General features: G+C 36.2%; 1 protein-coding gene across 18 annotated transcripts in view; it reads right to left on the reverse strand.

Annotated features, from left to right (window-relative positions):
• Positions 1 to 23089, reverse strand: part of Gphn (gephyrin) — a 571921-nt gene that overhangs the window by 97116 nt on the left and 451716 nt on the right. For all 18 annotated transcript variants that reach the window (XM_074067764.1, XM_074067753.1, XM_074067755.1 and 15 more), the window contains one exon: positions 16944 to 17081. In XM_074067764.1, coding sequence (XP_073923865.1) covers positions 16944 to 17081 — 138 coding nt within the window. The remainder of the gene's footprint in view (positions 1 to 16943; positions 17082 to 23089) is intronic.

Here is a 23089-nt window from a genome sequence, read left to right on the forward strand (position 1 = left end):
ATAAAGTTCCCTGTGTAGTTATCTCTAAGAAGGCTTTAGGGGAAGTCAAGGGAAAGCTATAAATTTAGTGGTCTAGGAAACTGATTTCTTGTTCTCATTTTGGCTAATCAAGACTGTCATTTGTATGAATCAGGAGTACAGGAAGAGTGGTAGGTAACAGAATGTTGAAAAGATACTATTGTTGACTTACTAATATAAAGCACAATGTAAGACTGCTTGCTATTAAATATAAGCTCCTTAAAAGGTTTACTTATGTTCATTGTGATGACATTGATACTGCAACATTTTAAAAACACCTTTATAACTAATATATGTGAGAGGTTACTGAAAGATCTTTTTCACTTAATAGCTATTCACAAAAGTAGCTGAGAAATTGGTCTTGATATACTTACCTGGCCAAATGACCATTGGGAGAACAGTATTAACTAAGACCAAGGATTAAGAGGGTGACTAGGAAAGGTGAAACATACGCAGATTTGAGTCTTTAAATCATTTAAAAAACTTTTTTTGATTTTGCAGTACTGGAGTTTGAACTCAGAGCCTACATCTTGAGCCACTCTGCCAGCCCTTTTAGTGAAGGGTTTTCTTGAAATAGGGTCTTGTGAACTTTTTGTCTGCGATGGCTTCAAACTGCAACCCTCCTGATCTCTGCTTCCTGAGTAGCTAGGATAATAGGCTTGAGACACCAGCACTTGACAAAAACTTTTAAAAGGAATATAACATACTTAAAGAAAGCTTAGTAACCAAATCAATGACCTAATGATACATCTCAAATTCCTAGAAAAACAAGAACAAGCAAATCCCTAAACAAATAGGAGAGAAATAATAAAAATAACAGCTGAAATCAACGAAATAGAAACCAAAAAAAAAAAAAAATACAAAGAATTAATGAAACAAAAAGTTGGTTCTTTGAAAAAATAAACAAGAGTGACAGACCCCTGGCAAACCTGACTAAAATGAGGAGAGAAAAAACCCAAGTTAGTAGAATCAAGAATGCAAAAGGGGAGATAACAACAAACACCATCGAAGTCCAGGAAATCACCAGAGAATTTATTTTTCAAATAAATTCAAAAATCTTAAAGAAATGGACAGATTTCTAGATACATATGATATCCAAAACTGAACCAAGAGGGTATTAATCACCTGAATAGATCTATAACACAAAATGAAATTGAAGCAGCAATCAAGAGTCTCCCAAAAAAGAAAAGTCCAGGACTTGATGGATTCTCTGCTGAATTCTATCAGACTTTTAAAGAAGAACTGACACCAACCCTCCTTAAACTGTCCATGAAATAGAAAGGGAAGGAAACTGCCTAACACATTTTATGAAGCCAGTATTACACTTATCACAAAACCAGGCAAAGATACCTCCAAAAAGGAGAACTATAGGCCAATCTCCTTAATGAACATTGATGCAAAAATCCTCAATAAAATAATGGCAAACCAAATTCAACAACACATTAAAAAGATCATTCACCACACCCAAGTAGGCTTCATCCCAGGGATGCAGGGGTGGTTCAACATACGAAAATCAATATATGTAATAAACCACATTAACAGAAGCAAAGACAAAAACCACTTGATCATCTCAATAGATGCAGAAAAAGCCTTTGATAAGCTCCAACACCATTTCATGATAAAAGCTCTAAGAAAACTAGGAATAGAAGGAAAGTACCTCAACATTATAAAAGCTATATATGACAAACCTACAGCCAGCATTATACTTAACGGAGAAAAACTGAAACCATTCCCTCTAAAATCAGGAACCAGACAAGGATGCCCACTATTTCCACTCCTATTCAACACAGTACTGGAATTCCTAGCCAGACCAATTAGGCAAGAAGAAGGAATAAAAGGAATACAAATAGGTAAAGAAGCTGTCAAAATATCCCTATTTGCAGATGATATGATCCTATACCTTAAAGACCCAAAAACTCTACTCAAAAGCTCCTAGACACCATCAATAGCTATAGCAAGACAGCAGGATATAAAATCAACATAGAAAAATCGTTAGCATTTCTATACACTAACAATGAACAAACTCAGAAAGAATATATGAAAACAATTCCATTTACAATAGCCTCAAAAAAAAAATCAAATACCTAGGTGTAAACCTAACAAAGGATATGAATGACCTCTACAAGGTAAACTATAAACTTCTGAAGAAAGAGATTGAAGAAGAAAGTGGAGAGATCTCCCATGCTCATGGATTGGTAGAATCAACATAGTAAAAATGTCGATACTCCCAAAAGTAATCTACATGTTTAATGCAATTCCCATCAAAATTCCAATGACATTCATTAAAGAGATTGAAAAATCTACTGTGAAATTTATATGGAAACACATGAGGCCACTAATACCCAAGGCAATACTCAGTCAAAAGTACAATGCAGGAGGTATCACAATACCTGACTTCAAACTATATTACAAAGCAATAACGATAAAAACAGCATGGTACTGGCACAAAAACAGACATGAAGACCAGTGGAACAGAATAGAGAACCCAGATATGAAGCCACACAACTATAACCAACTTGTCTTTGACAAAGGCACTAAAAATATACATTGGAGAAAAAGGAGCCTCTTCAACAAAAACAGTTGGGAAAACTGGTTAGCAGTCTGCAAAAAACTGAAACTAGATCCATGTATATCACTCTATACCAATATTAACTCAAAATGGATCAAGGAGCTTAATATCAGACCACAAACTCTAAAGTTGATACAGGAAAGAGTAGGAAACACTCTGGAGTTAGTAGGTATAGGTAAGAACTTTCTCAACAAAACCCCAGCAGCACAGCAACTAAGACATAGCATAGATAAATGGGACCTCATAAAACTAAAAAGCTTCTGCTCAACAAAAGAAATGGTCTCTAAACTGAAGAGAATACCCACAGAGTGGGAGAAAATATTTGCCAGCTACACATCAAAGGACTGATAACCAGAATATATAGGGAACTTAAAAAACTAAATTCTCCTAAAACTAATGAACCAATAAAAATATGGGCAAGTGAACTAAAAAGAACTTTCTCAAAAGAAGAAATTCAAATGGCCAAAAAACACATGAAAGAATGCTCACCATCTCTAGTAATAAAGGAAATGCAAATTAAAACCACATTAAGATTCCACCTCACCCCTGTTAGAATAGCCATCATTAGCAACACTACCAACAACAGGTGTTGGTGAGGATGCGGGGAAAAGGAACCCTCTTACACTGCTGGTGGGAATGTAAACTAGTACAACCACTCTGGAAAAAAATTTGGAGGCTACTTAAAAAGCTAAACATTGATTTACCATTTGATCCAGCAATACCACTCTTGGGGATATACCCAAAAGACTGTGTGACACAGGTTACTCTAGACGCACCTGCAGCACACCCATGTTTATTGTGCACTATTCACAATAGCCAAGTTATGGAAACAGCCAAGATGCCCCACCACTGACGAATGGATTAAGAAAATGTGGTATCTATACACAATGGAATTTTATGTAGCCATGAAGAAGAACGAAATGTTATCATTCACTGGTAAATGGATGGAATTGGAGAACATCATTCTGAGTGAGGTTAGCCTGGCCCAAAAGACCAAAAATAGTATGTTCTCCCTCATATGTGGACATTAGATCAAGGGCAAACACAACAAGGGGATTGGACTTTGAGCTCATGATAAAAGCGAGAGCACACAAGGGAGGGGTGAGGATAGGTAAGACACCTAAAAAATGAGCTAGCATTTGTTGCCCTTAATCCAGAGAAACTAAAGCAGATACCTTAAAAGCAACTGAGGCCAATAGGAAAAGGGGACCAGGAACTAGAGAAAAGGTTAGATCAAAAAGAATTAACCTAGAAGGTAACACACACGCACAGGAAATTAATGTGAGTCAACTCCCTGTATAGCTATCCTTATCTCAACCAGCAAAAACCCTTGTTCCTTCCTATTATTGCTTATACTCTCTCTACAACAAAATTAGAAATAAGGGCAAAATAGTTTCTGCTGGGTATTGAGGGGGTGGGGGGGAGAGGGAGGGCGCGGAGTGGGTGGTAAGGGAGGGGGTGGGGGCAGGGGGGAGAAATGACCCAAGCCTTGCATGCACATATGAATAAAAAAAAATATCTAAAATGTTCTTGAGGTCATAGAAAATGCTCCAATTGAGTACTAAATGATGGAATTCTTGCTATACTCAGGTCAAATAAGTAAATGGGTATCGCTTATGTCCAAGATGGGAATTTGTCAGGCTTTAAGGCAAACAAACAAAACCCAAAAGTTCATAATTGCATAGTTTAAATAATTAAGATTCTTCTTTAATGGTAATCTCATAATCACTGTTCTATAAACTGTCTTATGCTCCACAGGGAGAGTATTTTCTTATTATAATTTCCTTAATTTTGAACCACATTGTCTAGTATTATAAAAATAGTTTCTAACTTTTCCAATCAGTGTTGGTTGGTCCAATGTTAGGATATCACCATGGCTATTGAAGAAAAAAAAAGACTTATCTAGGAAATTTTCATAATTGCAGGAGTAAGGGATTTTGATGCTATTCATTTTTAGAGAATTTCTATTTTCTTTCAATTTAACAGCTACATTTTTTCATTCATTGTGCTCTGAGTAGTAATTGTATGGTATTAATATAGTTTATGGCACTTCAAAATAGACACTGAAGAGAAAGATTGCTAAAGAAACTATTTAACTATATCAAATAAGACATGTATATTGAAAATGTGAAAATGTAATGAGAAAACTTCAAAGACTGGAAAGACTAAGAACCATTTTTTTTCTTTTTCTTTTATTATTCATATGTGCATACAAGGCTTGGTTCATTTCTCCCCCCTGCCCCCACCCCCTCCCTTACCACCCACTCTGGCCCCTCCCTCCCCCCTACCCACTCAATACCCAGCAGAAACTATTTTGCCCTTATTTCTAATTTTGTTGTAGAGAGAGTATAAGCAATAACAGGAAGGGACAAGGGTTTTTGCTGGTTGAGATAAGGATAGCTATACAGGGTATTGACTCACATTGATTTCCTGTGCGTGTGTGTTACCTTCTAGGTTAATTCTTTTTGATCTAACCTTTTCTCTAGTTCCTGGTCCCCTTCTCCTATTGGCCTCAGTTGCTTTTAAGGTATCTGCTTTAGTTTCTCTGCGTTAAGGGCAACAAATGCTAGCTAGTTTTTTAGGTGTCTTACCTATCCTCACCCCTCCCTTGTGTGCTCTCGCTTTTATCATGTGCTCATAGTCCAATCCCCTTGTTGTGCTTGCCCTTGATCTAATGTCCACAACATGAGGGAGAACATACGATTTTTGGTCTTTTGGGCCAGGCTAACCTCACTCAAATGATGTTCTCCAATTCCATCCATTTACCAGCAAATGATAACATTTCGTTCTTCTTCATGGCTGCATAAAATTCCATTGTGTATAGATACCACATTTCTAAGAACCATTTTTAAAGACTGTACATTGTTTTAGCCATAGATGTAGTCAATAAAAACTATGTATATTAACTTTGAAAAACCTATGGAAAAATTAATTCCCCCATATATATATATTTATATATATATATATTTTTTGAGACAGGGCCTCACTATGTAGCCTTGGCTTATCTCTTACTCAGTGTATAGCTGAAGCTGGCCTTGAACTCATGATCCTCCCACCTCAGCTTCCTGAGTGCTGGGATTACAGGTGTGTATCACTTCACCTAGCCTACCTTACTTTTTAGATAAAAACGAACTCTAACATATCAAAATTGTTTAAGGTGAGATACATTTAAAATATGCTTTAAGTTTTAAAAAGAGAGGATGTGTGTGTGTATGTGTGTGTGTGTATATGTATATACATCTATGTAAACATATAGTTGTATACACAGAAGGAAGTGTGAAATAGAAAGAGCAGTCTACCTGGTTGTGATATAGGGCAATTAGGCCAAAGTTATAGCTGTTTTCATATCTGAATAAATTAATTTTACTTAAAACAATCTCCCTACACAAGAGAGTTTAGGGAGTACTATGATGAAAGCATATTTTTGGTACTTTCCATAGTGGGGAAAAGCAACTGAAAGCACCTATACAGAGAGCTTATTGGAAATATAATTTTTGGATATGAAGAGTATCACAATTATTTACGGCTGTGATTATATACACACAGATCACGAACATATATACATTCATTTTCTCTTTTTTTTATTCTTTTATTCACATGTGCATACATTGTTTGGGTTTTCTCTTTTCTGCAGTTTTGCTTTTCTTTTTTTTCAGCTTCAGTTACCCCTTCCCCAATCAACTATGGGTAATATTAAATGGAAAATTCCAGAAATAAACAATTCAAAAGTTTAAAATTTTGCTTTGTTCTGAGTGAAATGATGAAATCTCACATCATTCCACTCTATGCCACCTGGGGTATCATTTATACCTGTCTGCAGAGTTTTCACACTGTATGTACTGCTTGCTCCTTATTCACTTAGCAGTCATCTTGGTAATCAGATTGGCTGTCAAGGAATTGAAGGTTTATATTCAAATAGCATTCATTTTTACTTAATAATGACCCCAAATGACAAGATGATGCAAAGGAGGCACCAGAGCATAAAACATGGAAGGCAAGTTAGCTTTGGTACTATGTGGCAATAATGAAAGACCTATATGAAAAAAAAATAGTACATAGGTTTAATACTATCAGCAGCATCCTTTGAGGGTCTTAGAACATATCTTCTGTGGACAAGAGGGAGACAAACTTAAACATTAAATTAGACATTAAAGACATTTTATGAGATGTAGACAGAAGTATAAAAATAATGCTATTAAGATGCATAAATAGAAGCATATAATAAGGTGCACATATTTTAAGAGGTATGATAATGTTTGTGGACTAAGGAGATAAGAGTACTTGAAGAGAATTATGAGTAAGTTCAAGTGGCTACACTCCATGGAAAACTGGAAAGATCTATCACAAATGCCAAAGCAGACCAATATCCCAGGAGATATACTCAAGTAGACAGGCTCATTCTACGTGAAAGCTTTACTAGACTGTAGAGATTGGAAATAGCAATTTGGGTAATAAAAATATACACTTTCACTTGAAATATCAGAACTCTTTGCTTCAATTTTGTAAAGTTCAACCAGGAATAAACAGAGAAGCAACAAAAACTGTTCGATTAAATTTTCTAATGAGACAGGAAGCACATATCCGAATAACATGGGAGGGTGGATTGTAAATTTGATTAAATCAAAATGCATACAGTATCCAAGGACTGTTAATGTGGACCAGAAAACAGAACTGAGCCAGGGAATTTTAGCTTTGATTCTGTAACTTATAAGTGCTTATCATAGTGCTACTATCTTAAAATCTCCATGTAGGAAAAAAAAGGGAAGGGACTTCTAAATTACTAAATTTCAAGCACAATAGCCTAATGAAAGCTAGATTATTCATACATATTGTCCTTCAATAGTATCCTACAATAGTCATATATTGGCTGAACATTATTTCCACTTTACATAGGAGAGAGTTAAGGCTCAGAAAGGTTACATAACTTGTCTAAATTTTCTCAGCTAAAAGGTAAAGGTGTGTCTGATGGGAAAACTTCCACTAAACCTTGCTTCCTTTTTCCTTATTCTATTAGTCCTTAGCCCTGAACAATGAGGAGGAATTAATGAACTCCCAGAATAACTTGTGAGCCACATAGGTGAGGACTTCTTACTGCTTCAAACCAGGAGCTTATGAGTTTCTTCTAGAGGAGAATCTCTGATAAAGATAACTAACTGCCCATTAGCAGCTAACAAGCTAGAAGTCAGAGAAAGGAAGATGTGTTTTTGTGTGTTGGTCAGCATTTTGGAGAGATACTTCACTTTCAAATTGAATTCCAACATGAAACCTTCAAGTTTCCACAGCTAGAACTGCTGAAGCTTTTTGCAGAAAAACAAACAACACAGGTGTTTGTTGAAGTCTTTGATCATGTGATCTTAAACAAGGAAGCTTAGTGTTTGTAATCTAAGATAAAGTTCCCAAGACAGAATTTTTTTCTTTCAACAGCTCATAGTTTCTCCATTGTGAACTGAAAAAGACTGGAAATTTCGGGGAATAATGCCAGAATATTTGTTTGCCTTACAATAGCTAGTATCATACCAAGTGTGAAGTTGTAATTTATTCATGTATGCATTTTACCAGTAAAGAAGATGAATCATAAATAGTAGTCTTATAAATATTATCATTCATTATGCTAGGTATGTTAGTCAGTTTTACATAGCTGTGACAAAATACCTAAGAGAAACAACTTAAGGGAAGAAAGATTTATTTTGGCTCCTAATTTCAGAAGTTTTAATCCATCATCAGCTGACTTCATTGTTTCTGGGTTGTTGTGAGGCAGAACATCATGGTATTAGGGCATAGCAAAAGAAAATGTTCACCTCATGAGAGCTAGCAAGCAAAGAGGAGACAGAAAGGGGCCAGGAACAAGATACAGCCCCAGGAACATGCTTCCAACTGACCTACTTCCTTCAGTAGGGCTGCACCAACTAACTTTCTATTACCTCTCCAAATAGTGTCCCCAGCCAGGGACAACACATGAGCCTATGGGAAGACATTTCACATTCAAACCATAACACTATGCATCCCTCACTCAAGAAACCAAAGGAAAGTTGTTTGTATCAATGGAAGACTTGCTCCTTAAAAGCAATACTTACAAATAGGAACTAAAAATGGTAGATAAGCTAAAGGATAGATCACAGACAATAGAAGACTCATCCATAGTTAAGATGGACTAAAACCAAACAAGTTTACATATGTATGCACATGTAGGCACTAGCTTTGGAAGAATAATTTTCAGATTTGACTTAAGAAGCAATTTTTTATATTGAAATGGACATCAGACTGGGAGTTGACAATCCTGAGTTCTAATTGTTTTAATCATAACTATTTTGCTCACAACTGTTTGGTATTAAACTTCCTGATCTTTAAAGTAAAAGAGATTATGCAATCCCCAAGTTCCCTCTTACTATTATGTTCTAAGTATTTCATGTACATATTCTAAAGTTTCTTCACAGAATTATGTCTAATGACCTTCACAACAATAACTCCCAGCATTTCTGTGTATGTTATGTCCTTAGTTTTCTGGGCTTATTGTTGAAATTTCTAAGATACACAAAAAACATTTTAGAGAAATCACACTTCCAAACTTGTCACAGATTCAGTGGTTCTGTATTTCCCTTATAAACATAGGTGTTCCTTTAAGTGCCTTTGCAATTATAAATGTCAGAGTATTTGGAGAGGCAAAATATTTGAGATTTTGGAGAATTATGAAGGCCTTTCAGTTTCCCCAAAGTACTTTTAGTACTCAGTCATTAATGGAAGAAATGAAATAGTTTAGAGATTCATCTGACTGAAATCAAAATGAAAATTTAAAGTTTGCTCATTAAAATGCAAGTAAAATGCCTGTAATCCCAGCTACTTGGGAAGCAGACATTGGGAGAATGGCAGTTTGAGGACAGCCCAAGCATAAAGTTAGTGAGATCCCACCTCAACCAATTAGCTGGAGGTGGTGGTGTGTGCTGACAGTCCCAGCTATACAGGATGCATAAACAGGAGGATCATAGTCCAGGTTGACCCAGTCAACAATACGAGACCCTGTCAAAAAAAAAAAAAAAAGCACAAAAGACTGGAGGATATGGCTCAAGTGGTAGAGTTCCTGACTAGCAAGTGAGAAGTCTTGGGTTTAAACCCCAGTACTACAAAAAAAATTACAAATATACTAGGTAAATAAAACATTTTATTAGAGTATATTAATTGTATAAAAGTGATGATTCCATAAATGTGTATAGTGTACTTTGGTCAAATTCATCCCTCTATTACTCTTTCATCCCCCTCATCCCCTACTTTTTAAAAAAAGTTTTTAATGTTTCATTATATTATTTTCATACATGCATATATTCAACCTATTTATCCCCTACCCTCTCCTTTCATATTCCTGTTGGTTCCCACTGCCAAAACAGCCCTTCTTTTACATTCATGTCAGTTTTTTAAAATTATTATTTTTAGGTCTAGATTCTGCAATATTTGTCTGAGTCTGGCTTATTTTGCTTAACATTGTAATCTCCAGACCATCTATTTTTCTTTAAAGGACATAATTTCATTCTTCTTTATAGCTATGGTTGTTGGGACTTAGGTTGGTTCCATAGCTTAGGTATTATAAATAGTGCTGCTAAACATAAGTGTGCAGGTATTGCTATTGTATGCCAACTTACATTCCTTTAGGTATATGCCCCAAAGTGACATAGGATCATATGGTAGTTCTACTTTTACTTTTTGAGGAATTTCTACACTGATTTCCATAATGGCTACACTAAGTCACATTCCTACCAACAGTGTGTAATAGCCACTCAGACTGTGTTTAGATGGAATCTCAATGTCATGTTTATTGATTTGCATTTATGTTATGGCTAAGGTTGCTGAACATTCATTCATGCAACATTTGCTATTTGTACTTCTTCTACTGAGAAATGTCTGTTCAATTCATTTGGCCATTTATTAATTGTTGTTTCGGGTTTAAGTTTTTGAGCTCTTTATATATTCTGGATCTCAATCTATTGTCTCATGAATACCTGGCAAAACTTTCTCCCATTCTGTAGGTTGTTTCTTTGTTCTGATAATTATTTCCTTTGATGTGCAGAAGTTTTTTAATTTGACAATGATGGAAGGGATGAATTCAACTACGATATATTGTAAGAACTTTTGTAAATGTTACAGTGTACCCTTAGTACAAAAATAAAAAATTAAAAATTTGATATAATCCCATTTGTCAGTTCCTACTCTTAATACCTGAGTAACTGAAGCCCTATTCAGAAAACTGTTGCCTGTGCTTACATCTTCATGTGTTCCCCCTGTTTTCTCACAGTAGTTTCAAAGTTTTGGGTCTTAGATTAAGATATTTGATTCATCCAGAATTGATTTTTATAAAGGGTGAGAGATAGGGATCTAGTTAGTTTTGAAAATGTGGATGTTCAGTTTTTGTAACATCATTTGTTGAAAAGGCTGTCTTTTCTCCAACAGATGCTTTTGGCATGTTGTCTTTAATTTTCTTGATCATTCTTCTAATCATTATTTTGAATTATTTGTCTGGGATTTCATTCACTTCTTTATCATTACTGTCTTTTATTGTGGCGCTCTTGACTTTTGGAGGACTCATATTGCCTTGTTTTTCATATTTCTTATGTTTGTGTGTTGGGATTTGCACATACGATGTCAAGTCAGTTGGAAGTTTTAATCACCTGTAGTCTTTCAGTCAATGTATTCTTAATTTTTAGGCAAAATTGTGTAGTGGTAGGATTGAGATGCAATTTCTTACCACTGGTCTGGCTACAGCTCAGTAGACAAACATTTGCCCACATGCTCCATAGGGCTCCAGGATTTATCCACAGCACCCCTGAGATAGAAGAAAACTATCTGGAGTCTCTCATAATTCCTGGTACACAGGTTCTTACTATATGTGGCCTGTGGGAGGGGTGGTTAAGACTTTCACTTAGAAGTTCCCTTTGTGTACTGGGAGACACTGCTGCTGGCTGGAAGGAGCTTTGCAACCAATCAGCCAGGCAGGTTTCTACTCGGTCCACAAGTTCCCAATTTGTGCCTCCAGTGGCAGCAAGTATCCAAGTCTAGGGATGTCCCAAGAATGCACTGGACTGTAGGGCTAGCCAACAGAGCACTGAGCAATGCACTTGTGGGGACTTAGGCACTCTGCCTTCTGGTCTCAGTAGTTTCAGACCCTATCCAGAAGTTCATCTCTTTGTGGGAGAGAGATGGCTGGGGGAAATCAAAGGATCCAGGGGCCCTAGACTCAGAGCTCTTAGTCCTGCATGGTAGCAAACGTATGTTGCTGTGATACAGCTCCCAGAGGCAAGTCTCAGCGCTTTCACTCTCTGCCCACGAGTTCACCACCTTGTGGGAGAGAGGAAGCTAGGGAAATCACATGGTTCTCAGGACCTGGGTTTAGAGTTCTTAGTTCCACCTGGCAGCAAACACATGCAGCTGGGAGGCAGATTCCAGAGGCCAGTCTCAATGCTTTCATACCCTACCTAGGAGTTCACCATATGTGAGTGGGACGAGGCTGGGGAAATTATGTGATTTGTGATACCTGGACTCAGAGCTCTTTGTCCCACCTGGCAGTAAATACTTGTAGCTAGGGGGCTGAGCACTCTGCCAGCATTGGTTTGTTGCTCTGTTTCTATAGTGACCCTCAGGTGATGGGATTCATTCTTCACTAGGGAACCCTTCACTTCTGAGTTCCCTGCTGTTTAAACTTCTTGGTGGGTCCACATCAGTACTCTCTTTCTCCACAACTACCTCTATGGCTGTCTGCCACCCAGACAATATGTCGGGTTGTAGTTCCCTGAGCCATGATTGTTTCTTTTTTCAATTGCCCAAGGTCAGTCTCAAATAATAGGCCTACTCTCAAGATAGTACTCCACTATAGTTCTCCAAACTAAAGGGAATGACAAGATGTCTTTCTTCTTTAAGCTTGCTGTATGGAAACAGTCATTATTATACCAAATCCCCACACTGCACTTAAAGCTTGTAGGAAGTGCGGCCTTATCCTGAGGTTAGAATTGCCAGTCTGTCACCAGGATCATCTGGCTTACCTTGTGGTTGTGTCTTCAGCTCCCCCACAGGAAGCTGGGGTTGGAACTTTCACCTTTCTGTTTCTTTATCCCTTTTAGCCTACCTAAAATGCCTTCATTACCTTCCTAATGCTCTTCCTCTATCTCTTTATTCAGAATATAGTCTCTCCCTCGTTACCATGACTGTTCTTATTCATGGAGTCAAACAGGATGCTTCCAATTTTCCTGCCCCATCCCCTAGTAAATACAACATTTTAAGGTATAGTGAGAATAAGTTCCTAACCCTTTTTCTGGGGAGAATTCTCTTCAGTAATAAAATCACAGGCTACATTAAACTTCTGGCAATTTAATTTATGGTAACTCACACTTATAGCACTCTACTTTTATATGCCCATGTTATTTATTATAGCATTCTCCACAGATCACAAACAAATATGTCAGTCTGTTCTATCATAAAACATAAGAACACAAGGAAAGGGTAGTTAAGCCAGCTATGGAAAGGCAGAGCAGACATGAGGAAAGTCTTCATGGAGAAGCTTCTTAAGCCTGCTTTTTAAAAAATATGTAGTAGTTACCAGGCAGAGAAATAAGATAAAGCTTCAATTAAAAGACAATATAAGTAAAGTCTCAGAGGTAAGAGAAAATAAGAGGCAAGAAACACAGCATTTCAGGTTTGTGGAGAAGCAAGTTCTGAGGATAAGGTAGTTAAGATAAGAAGCTGAAACAAAGATATGTCAAGAGTTTAGTTTTAACTTGTATTATATTCATTTTCATTGTACTGGAGAATTGTAGGAAGTGTTAATAACAAATTTGCCATGTGAATAGATTATTTTGGCATTTTGGAGAATGGATTGGAAAGATGTCAATTGGAGGGAGCTTGTTATAATAATCCAGGAAGTTGGTAACAAAGACCTAAACAAAAATAATAGCAGTGAGGACGGAGATCAAGGGATGAGTTCTAGAGGATATAGAAGAAACATGTACTTCAGAGGTAGAGAAAAAAGCTTAGCATTGTCAAGTTAAACTTATTAGCAGCAGATATGTAATCCATATGACATGTGAATTTGTCATGCAAACTCTGGGCCGTGACAGACTTCAAAATCACTTTATAAGTGGTATCTGAAACCACCAGAATGTGTAAGGTCATGTAAAGCTTGTGTACAAGATATAAAAGGGGCAAAGAAAAAACTCTAAAGCAAAATAGTTTCTGCTGGGTATTGAGGAGGTGGGGGGGAGAGGGCGCGGAGTGGGGGGAGAGTGAGGGCGCGGAGTGGGTGGTCAGGGAGGGGGTGGGGGCAGGGGGGAGAAATGACCCAAGCGTTGTATGCACATATGAATAATAAAACAATAAAAAAAGGAAAAAAAATTCACAAAGGTAGGGATGCTTGCAAAAGACACAATAAAGGAGACAAGTATCACAATGCTTACCTAACTCTCTTCTGCATTAGAGTATGAGATACATGGAATGGGAATTTTATTTCCTTCATCTTTTTATAAAAATACCTTCACATAGTAATTTAGTAGATGCTTAATCAATATTTTTTGAACAAAATAAATTATCTTTTTATATATGATGTTTCCTAAGCACTTAACTAAACTGGTTAAGAATTCTAATTCTAATACTCTTTCACATTAAAAATTGAATTTGATCCAACTCAAGGGCTTATTGCAAATCTCATCATTATTTTTCATCATTATTGGTGGAAACACTTGAGAAAAAAGTTAACCATCCATGAAGAGTTTGCTTCCTTACAAGTGACAACTGCTCTGATGAACAAATAAAGGGGAAATAACACAAGAAGGGAAAAGAGAATACACTTGACAGCAATTTTCTGCTAGAGGAAAAATGAATGGCCATTCCCAAATCTCTTTTCCTAAAAAGACTGAAATTTTTGTCTAAAAATGATTTGAAAGATCAGATTGGTTTCTCTAAGGATCAATGCTAAAGGGAAGTCTGCTGAAATTATGAGACTAGAGATGATAATTTGTTTTTATGCTAGGTGAGGTGTCATTAAATTTTTTACAACTTCTTTTTATTTTTGGCAGTACTGGGTTTGAACTTGGGGCCTAACACTTAAGAGGCAAGCCCTCTACCACTTGATCCATACCTCAATTTCAAATTTTTTAAAACTTAAATTCACATTCATATGTTCTAAAAATATCTTGGTTTAGACTGATATCCATAGATAGCTGCAACTTACATTTATTTATTTAGTATTGGGATTTGAACTCAGGACCTTGTGTGCTCTACCACTTGAGGTACACCTCCAGTCCCTGAATATTTACATTTAAAGTAGAGAAAACAAGTTAATTATAGTTGATTTCTGAGATAACAGTTAATTCCTAACAAATTTCCTACTCTAGTGATTTTTCTGAGTTTTATTTCCTTTAATAAGAAGTAAAACAGAAACAAAAGAAAAAGTTTAAGCCTAAAAGAATGTGAGTCAAAGATGTAAGATTTAGAAACTATACAACTAATTTTAGGTTTTTATCATAATTTGTTAGCTACCATTGTTTTTTAATATCTTAATGCTGGAAGAAAACTACCATGTAGAAAAAGACTATGTCTTTTTCATTTTCATCTGTTCTGAGTATCCTTACAGAAAAATTAGGGTGTTTGTTTTCATTTCAGTTTGAATATTTTAAGATTCTATGAATAAAGTGTTTTACTTATAAAACCAATTCTTTTGTGTTGCTCTATCTGCTATAACAAAAATAATTAGGAACTACATTTTATTAAGACATTTTATTAAGACTACATTTATTAAGACCACAAATGTTATTGGCTGGAAGTTCTCCTCAGGAGCCTAGTCTGCTGAGACTCAATGTCTAAATACAATCTATGGTGAATTGTTAGACATGGAAGTTGTTGATTAAAAACTAACTATAATCATGAACACTGCTGTTATAGTTTGACTGCTGAATGTTCTCCTAAGGCCTGTGTCTTAAAGGCTTAGAACCCAGAGTGGTGCTATTGGGAGACACTATGGACCTTTAGAAGGATGGGACTTGTGGAGGTTCTTAGGTCTGTGTCCTCAGAGCAGACTGTGAAACCCCAGATCCTTCCCCCCACCTCCTGGCTCATGAGGTAAGTGGTTTGCTCTGCCACGTGCTCTTGCCATGATGTGCTATCTCATCAGAGGTTCAAAGTCATGGCCTGGAAGTGCTAGAAACATGAGGCCAAACAGCCTTTCTCTTTATAAGTTAATTGTCTCTGTTATTTTGTTATATTGATAAAGAGTTGACTTAATACAACTACCTTTCAATTGTCTATCTATAAATTGCTCTCAATGTGCTACTAGACTAAAAGTGAAATAACGAAAACTAGATTAAGTAGAAAGTTTAATATCAGACGGATTGCTTAGTGATTCATGGATAAATTAGTGTGTTTCTTATAGGTTTCATTTAAATACAGATCCTCCTTAACATATGAAGGTGTTATGTCCTAATGAACCCATTGTAAGTTGAAAATATCATCAAGTCAAAGATGCATTTAAGCCAGGTGTGGTGGTATATGCCTGTAATCCCAGCACTTAGGAGTCTGAAGCAGGACAATCATGTGCTCAAGGCCAACCTGAGCTCCACAGTGAAACCCTGTTGCAAAACAAACAAACGAACAAACAAATAAACACATGCTTGATATACCCAACATACTGCACATTATAGCTCTTAACACAATACACTGTGTAGCCTGGTGACCATGTGGCCAACCAGAAGCTGCAGATTGCTGCTGTTGCCCAGCATCACCAGACAGTATCATACCACATATTGTTAGCCCAGGAAAATAACAAAGTGTACAATTAGAAAGGCAGCTTTATTAACTATGTAAATGTTTGCATTATCATAAAGTTGAAAATAATTTTTTGGGGGTGGTATTAGGGTGTGAACTCAGGGCTCTGCACTTGCTAAGCAGGTGCTCTATCACTTGAGTCATACCTCTAGCCCAAGTTGGAAAATTTTAAGTAAAACCACTGCAAATTATAGACTGTGTTTTCTACAATAGCTAAGCGTGATTATAAGACACATTAGTTACCTCCCACTTCTGATAGAAAAGTCATCAACCAGACTCAAAGTTAACTATTTCCCCACTAACTGCTGACAGCCCTCTCTTGAGGGCTTGAATTAGAAATACAGCTAGCTTTTCCTCCTTTTTTAATGGAAAAAAAAAAAAGCTTTGTGGTGTTATACTCTGTATTGTTAAGGATGATCCTATAGTTGAGTAGAAAAAAGAAACAGGATAATTATAATTGTGACAATAGCTAATTACCTTTCTCATTCAAGAAAACTGCACATTTATGTTACATGAATCTTACTTAGAAAATGAAGAAAAGAAAAGGCAATGGGCAAATAAGTACCTCGGTAATTGATGATTTCTGTCCCAAGCACCGGAGTCATCTCCAGGACTGTAATAAAGGCTTTGTCCATAGATGTCAGAGGAAAAGGAGACATACGGTGTCTTCTAGCCACCTTGGTGATATCAACAGCACTGTGACCTAAACAGGAACATAATTAACTGAGAATACGGTGTTGAAACACTGATTTACAAGTGGGAATGACTTAAAAATATCAACAACCTCCAACGTCTACTAAAATGTTATTTTTTCTGTTTCCAAAACATGCCTGCTCTGGTGGAATATTAAATCAAGTTAGTAATGTTATATCATGTGCCAAAACTTGTTAGATTTAATGATGATACTAGCCAATCTTTTTAAAATGCTTACTATGTGCCAAAGAACTGTACTAAATTAATCAACTAATTAACTGTTAATTAACTAATTAACTAACTGTGCTAAATTAACTCATAACAACCTTATGGAAAGGCACCATTATTATCCTTAGTTGCACAAGATAAATGAAAGGCTATATAGATTTGTATAAATCATACAGCTAGTAACAGAAGAGCCAGGCTACAAACCAAGGTAGTCTTGGCTTTAGTGTTCATGTCTTCAACCATTACACTAAAATTCTGAACAGTTACTGAGCTAGTTAGTAAAATGAAGTTCCCAAATGTGAATTTATTTAGAATTTCCTAGGAAATTTTCTTTCCTCTGTAAAAAGTCATGGACAAAGATTATTATTTAGCTATCCACTCCCTAAGTGATACCATCTATCCCTTGGCATTAATATCAGTTTTAATTTTACATCTCCAATCTCAATCTCTATCCTCAACTCTAGATTTGCATATCATCCAATAGCTAGTAGATAACATGTATGTATTTCCATACTTGTAGACATCCAGCATCTATTTGGATGTGTAACAGGCAACTCAAATTTACTATGTTCAAAATTAAACTCTTGATTCTCCACCCTCTTATCCTACTCATAGGATGTCTGTATGACTGTCTGTCTGTCACTGTCTCTCTCGTGCATGTTTGCACGTGGTACTGGGGTTTGAACTCAGGGCCCCACGCTTGCTAGGCATTCTATCACTTGAGCCACACCCCACCCCTCGGATGTCTTATTCTCTTGTCATTCCTATCTCAGTAAATCACAGTTCCATTCTACTAGTTGGAGACATCCTTGTGTCTTCTCTTTTTGTCAGAACTATATCTAAACTATCTTTTGAAATATATCTATCAGGTTGGAGGCATGTCTCAAGTGGTAGAGCGTCTGCTTAGCAAGCATAAGGCCTGAGTTCAAACCCCCAGTACTACCAACAAACAAAAAACTAAAACAAAACTAAAAATAGAACTACCATATGATCCTGCTATACCACTCTTGGGCATATATATGCAAAGAATAGAAGTCAACATATAACAGATACCCACATACTCAAGTTTATGACAGTGCTGTTCACAACAGAATCAGCCTAGATGCCCAACAACTAATGAATGGATAAAGAAAATGTGGTACATATACGCAATGGAGTGTTATTTAGTAATAAAGAATGAAATTATGTCTTTTGTGGGAAAAGGGATGGAACTGGTGATCATCATGTTAAGCGAGACAAGCCAAGCTCAGAAAGACAAAATATCACCATGGTTTCAATCATATGTGGAATCTAGAGCTAAAAAAATTAATCAGAACAATATGACATGATTGTAAAAGGAGGACAGTTGAGGGAAACCAGTGGGTGGGGAGAGGGAAAGAAGGAAGTGATGGGGGTTAATATGATCAAGATTATATATATGCATGAAAATAGCACAATGAAACACATTAAAAGCTGTTAAAAGAGGAGGGAGGGGCATTGAACAAGGGTAATAAAGCTGGTGCCTGTGGCTCATGCCAGTCATCCTAGTTACTCAGGAAGCAGAGATCAGGAGGATCATGGTTTGAAGCCGGCCTGGGCAAATAGTTTGTGAGGCACTATCTTGAAAATAATCAATGCTAGAAAGGGCTGGAGGAGTGGCTCATGTGATAGATTGCCTGTCTAGCAAGCCTGAGATCCTGAATTCAAACCCCAATAACAACAACAACAACAAAAAAGTAATACAGATGGGGTGAATTATATGTATGTATATAAATATCATAATTAAGTCCCTTTGTACAAATAAATTTGTAATTTATGCTGATAAAAAAATTTAAAAACAAAATTATAGGTGAATACTGAAAAAGGGAGTATGTGTGGTTTATCACTCATCTACAAGTGAAATGTAAATTTATTATAACTCACTTTCATTGAGGTCTGGGTCTAATCAATCAAATATCATAAAAACATAGTCATAACCAGTATAATTGGAAGAGAATGATAGAGATAGTTGCATCTCCTTTCTATTCAGCTATATAAGAGTACAGGTCTCAGATCTGATCATTCTGTGATATGATGTGCAAACTGTGTATAATCTTAGGAGAACTGCCCTTTTAGTTTCTGAGAAGAAAAGTGTATTTGACTATCAGTGATAACATAAATCCATCCACACCTATTTATCAAGAATACTTTATGAACTGGGCAGTTATGGAGTTGGGATACGCAGAGTAATATGTGCCATGCTACAAACATTACAGCTCAGCAGAAAGGAAAGACATGCAAGTAAGTAAGTAGCAGGAGCAAAATGATAGTAAATTATCTGATGGTTCTCTAACTATAGAGACTGGTGGTTCTCATTTTTTGTTTGTAAATTGCAGTACGGGTATCTACTAACCAGAAAAAAAATCTCTAAATACTTTTGTATCTTGTTTATTATCTTCAGGCACTCGGCCACTCTCCTTTTTATATTTAAGACATTTAAATACCTACTTTACTTTGCAGACTTGAAGACAGAGCCTGTATCTTATTAATCTTTGTATCCCTTGCCACTTTTAGAACAGTGCCTTCCTCATACTTTCAGTGAGTACTCAGTAAATAGTTGAGGTGTGAATGAATGCGAAACCTTTTAAACAAAGTCCAAAGTTGGGAAGTAAAAAAAAAACAAGTGGTGTCTTTTGCGCTAATCTTTTACTTCTCTTAGCCTTGAATGTTTACAAACTCTATATCACAAAGTGAATATATTATTGGATAAATAATTCACTTTTTAACAGATCTATAGAATTAAATTTTTATTTTAAATGTATTTTAACGATACATGGAAGCATAAAATTGTACATATTAACAGGATACCATGTGATGTTTCAATACATGTATGCACATTGTATAATACTTAAATAAAGATATCTGTCTCATTTCGTACTTCTTTGTGGTAAAAAAACACTTAGAACCCTGTCTTCTGCCTTTCTGAAATATGTAGTATATTATTGTTATGAATAGTCATCCCACTGTGCAACAGCACACCAGAACTTCTTAATCTTATCTAACTGCAACTTAGTACCCACTGATCAATCTTTCCTGGTCTTTCCCTTCCACCTATTTTTAGCAGCTTCTGGTAAGCACCATTCTACTCTCAACTTCTAAGACTGATTTTTCCAGATTCAATGTATGAGTAAGATCATGCAATACTTGTCTTACTGTGTTGTTATGGTGTGGATCTTAAGTGTTTGTCCAAAAGCTTCTATGTTGAAGGCTTGGTTATCAATGCAGCAGTGTTCAAACTTGGGGTGGGGGTGAGCGGATCATGAGGGTTCTGACTTCATGAATGGATTAATCCACCTATGTATTCATAGCTTAATAGGATATTACGAGGTGGTAGAAATTTAGAAGATGAGACCTACTTGGGGAAGCAGGTCATTGGGGACACACCTTTGAAGGGTGTATTTTGTCCCCTTTCCCCACTGCTATCTGACTGACATGAGGTGAGCATTTTTATACCACATATGCTCCCCACCATGGTGATTCTGCCTCATCACAGGCCCAGAAACAACATGGCCAAGTGACCATGTACTGAAGTCTCTGAAACTGTGAGCTAAAAAATCCTTCCTCTAAATTGATTTCTCAGGTATTTTGTCACAAGGACAAAAAACTTACTAATATAAAAAAAATCTGGCTAATTTCATACAACATAATGATCTCTAGTTCCATCCGTGTTGCTGCAAATGACAGGATTTAATTTTTATGGCTGGATAATATTCCACTTTGCATATATACTACTTTTTCTTTATTGATTTATTGTTGATGGACACTTCAGTTTACTTTCATTTCTTGGCTATTGTGAATAGGGCTGCAAAGAATATGAGGGTGCAGATTCCATTCAACAGACTGATTTAATTTCCTTTGGATATATACCCAGTTAGAGGGGTGTCTGGATCATATGATAATTGTATTCTTAATTTCTTGAGGAACCTCCATACTGTATAATGACTGCTCTAATATACATTTCCACCAGAAGGGGACAAGGTTTCTTTCTTTTTTTTTTTTTTTTCTTCACATCCTCACCAGCACCTGTTATCTTTACTTTTTTTGATAATAGCCATTTTTGTTTTATTGGACTGGGGTGTTAGAATATTTCATTGTAGTTTTAATTTGAATTTTCATGATTATTAGTGATGTTAAGCATTTTTTCACGTAAGTGTTGATTACATGTATGTCATCTTTTTAGAAATGTCCATTTATGTCTATTGCCCATTTTAAATTGGGTTGCATTTTTTATTGACACTGAGATTTTTTATTTTATTCTTAACTGATAAATAAAAATTGTACATATTTATTATGTACAATATGTTTTGAAATTTTATACATTACAGAATGGCTAAGCTGAATTCATTAACATACTCTGATGTTAATGGGTTAAATTAGTGTTTGTTCATACTATTGGCATGTTAGCACAGGCATCTTTTGCACATAAAATAAATTAACTGAAAGGAATGGCTCAAAGGAGTATTTTAATTCTCTGATCTATTTGCAGGCAGAGGGGTGTGTGTATGCTTTTGAACTCAAGGCTTTGTTTGCTAGGCAGGTACTCTACCACTTGAGCCACTCTGCTAGCCCTTTATACTTCAGTTATTTTTCAGATAGGCTTTTGCATTTTTGCGTGGGCTGATTCTCCTATTTATACTTCCTATGTAGCCATGCAGCTAGGATGACAGGCACATACCACCATGACCAGCTTACTTATTAAGATGGGGTGTTGCTGACTTTTTGTCCAGGCTGGCTTCAAACCATGATCCTGTCCATCTTCACCTCCTGTGTAGATGGCATTACAGAAGTGAGGCACATGCTTGGCCTTTACAAATTCTTAATTTTGGCAGTACTGGAGTTTGAACTCAGGACTTTGCACTTGCTAGGCAAGCACTCTAGCACTTGAGCTTTGCCTTTAGCTCTTTTTGCTTTAGTTATTTTTCAAATAAGATCTTGTATTTTTGCCTGGGTTGTCTTGGACCATGACTCTATTTATGTATACAGTGTAGCTGGGATGACAAATGTGTACCACCACACCCAGCTTTTTATTGGTTGAGATAGGGTCTATCTTTTAGCCTGGGCTGGCCTCAAAATGAAATCCTCCCAATATCTGCCTCCTTAGTAGCTCAGATTATGAATATGACCACTGTGCTTGCCCTGAAAGATTTATTTTTTAAATTACAAGTAAATGAAGAAAAGACGCTTTTACCTCACAAAATAGATGGTAGTAGAAACAAAATGTTTATGCAGGTTCTTATTGATTAAATCACAATCTCAAGAGGAAAGTTTATTCTCCACAGCAGTCAGTAAGAGCTTCCTAAGCTACCTAAGTACAAATCATTATTCATTCTTTGGACCATACTAAATATCTCAAGGAACAGCCTTCTTCTGTCCCTGTTAATACTGCTCCCTCTATTTCACATAATATTTGCAGCTGCTATCCCTTATATTTCTACTTTCTGAATCTTTCTGAACAGCAAACCACTTATGACAAGTTCCCTGGGAAACTAAAAGAGCAAAGAGGATGGTAATATCTATATATCTATATATACTTATCTTAAATAGTTCAGGCCTTTAGTAATTCAAAAAAATGTGTGGTTCAGATATAGGAAAGCATTAAGAGAAACTGGTTCCAAAGCTCAGGGAAACACTGGCAATGGTGGAGTTAACAGACTCGGGATTCCAGGGTACTTTGTATCTCTGAAAATAATTTCTCATATTTTCCATTTAATAGTTTTACAAGGTTTTCTACTTGATGATTCAAGGTGAGTCTCATAGCATTTCTGATAAAAT

The sequence above is a fragment of the Castor canadensis genome, chromosome 3, assembly GCF_047511655.1.
Source record: "Castor canadensis chromosome 3, mCasCan1.hap1v2, whole genome shotgun sequence".
Lineage (NCBI taxonomy): Eukaryota > Metazoa > Chordata > Mammalia > Rodentia > Castoridae > Castor > Castor canadensis.